The 1,006-nt window shown below is 65.1% G+C and overlaps 1 protein-coding gene across 1 annotated transcript in view; it reads left to right on the top strand.

The window, feature by feature from the left end:
• The first annotated feature begins 897 nt into the window (after positions 1–897).
• Positions 898–1,006, top strand: part of ARHGAP31 (Rho GTPase activating protein 31) — a 111,616-nt gene continuing 111,507 nt past the window's right edge. Inside the window, exon 1 of the mRNA XM_024765195.1 lies at positions 898–1,005. Within this exon, the coding sequence (XP_024620963.1) occupies positions 923–1,005 (83 nt within the window). The 5' untranslated portion in view covers positions 898–922. The remainder of the gene's footprint in view (position 1,006) is intronic.

Raw genomic sequence — 1,006 nt, 5'->3', positions numbered from 1 at the left:
GGCCACTTTTTTTCAGTCCCACCTAGCCCCCTCCATCCAGTAAGCCAGCGCGCCTCCTCCTGCTGTCTTCAAAGAGCCGTCGGTGGGGCAGGAAGCGGGCGGCTCGGGCTGCGGGTGCTCCTAGGAGAGCGGCGATTTCCTCCCGAGCTGCCCAGTTATCTCCAGAGTCGCAGAACAGCTCTCCAAAGAGCGCGTTCTCTCCCCCACCCCGTCCTCCTCAACCCACCCACCTACTTCCTCCGGCTCCATACACACACCAGCACGGAGCTGCCAAAAATTTCCACCCTCCACCCCCCTCCCTAGCTAACTTCCTTCCAGCATTTCCTGAGCTGGATGATCCTAGGATTTGTAAGACAGGAAAAAAAGGAAGGCGTGAGGGCGGGCGAGAGAGACAGGATGCTTGTTTTTCGTTCTACCAAAGCCGTCTGAAGGCAGGACAGCGCGCGCCGGACAGAGGACCTACGGCAGCCCCCGGGCTGTCTCCGCGCCCCTGGCCGCCGCCGGCTTCCCCACGCTCTCGGCCACTCCCGGTCTTCTAGAAGACGGACCGGAGAGCTCGCCCTCCCTCCGAAGAGGAGGAGAACACCCGAAGACACCGCGGGAGCCCGTGAAAGTCCCTGGGACTCCAAGTGAGGAAGTGACACTCCCAGCGCGCCGGCCCGCCGCTGCCAGCTCCACACGGCCTGCGGTACCGCGGCCCTGGAGGAGAGCGCCGTGGATTTCAGGCTCCGCGCCCGCGCCGGGCTCCGCGCCCCGCGGGCTCCATGCGCGCTGCCCCGGGCCCAGGCTCTTCCCCACGCCCATGCGGCCCCCCAGCGCCGCGCCGCAACCACTGATCTAACCTCCCCCGGAGACCATCGCAGGCGCGGTGCCAAGCAGCGGGGAGGGGAAGACGGAGGGGCAACCTCTTTGGGACTAACTCATGAAGAACAAGGGTGCCAAGCAGAAGCTGAAACGAAAGGGAGCCGCCAGCGCCTTTGGCTGTGACCTGACGGAGTATCTGGAA

The sequence above is a fragment of the Neophocaena asiaeorientalis genome, unplaced genomic scaffold (genome assembly GCF_003031525.2).
Source record: "Neophocaena asiaeorientalis asiaeorientalis breed wild unplaced genomic scaffold, Neophocaena_asiaeorientalis_V1.1 scaffold500, whole genome shotgun sequence".
Taxonomy (NCBI): domain Eukaryota; kingdom Metazoa; phylum Chordata; class Mammalia; order Artiodactyla; family Phocoenidae; genus Neophocaena; species Neophocaena asiaeorientalis.
Note: the sequence above shows the minus strand (reverse complement) of the source record. Positions and strands in the feature narration are given on the sequence as shown.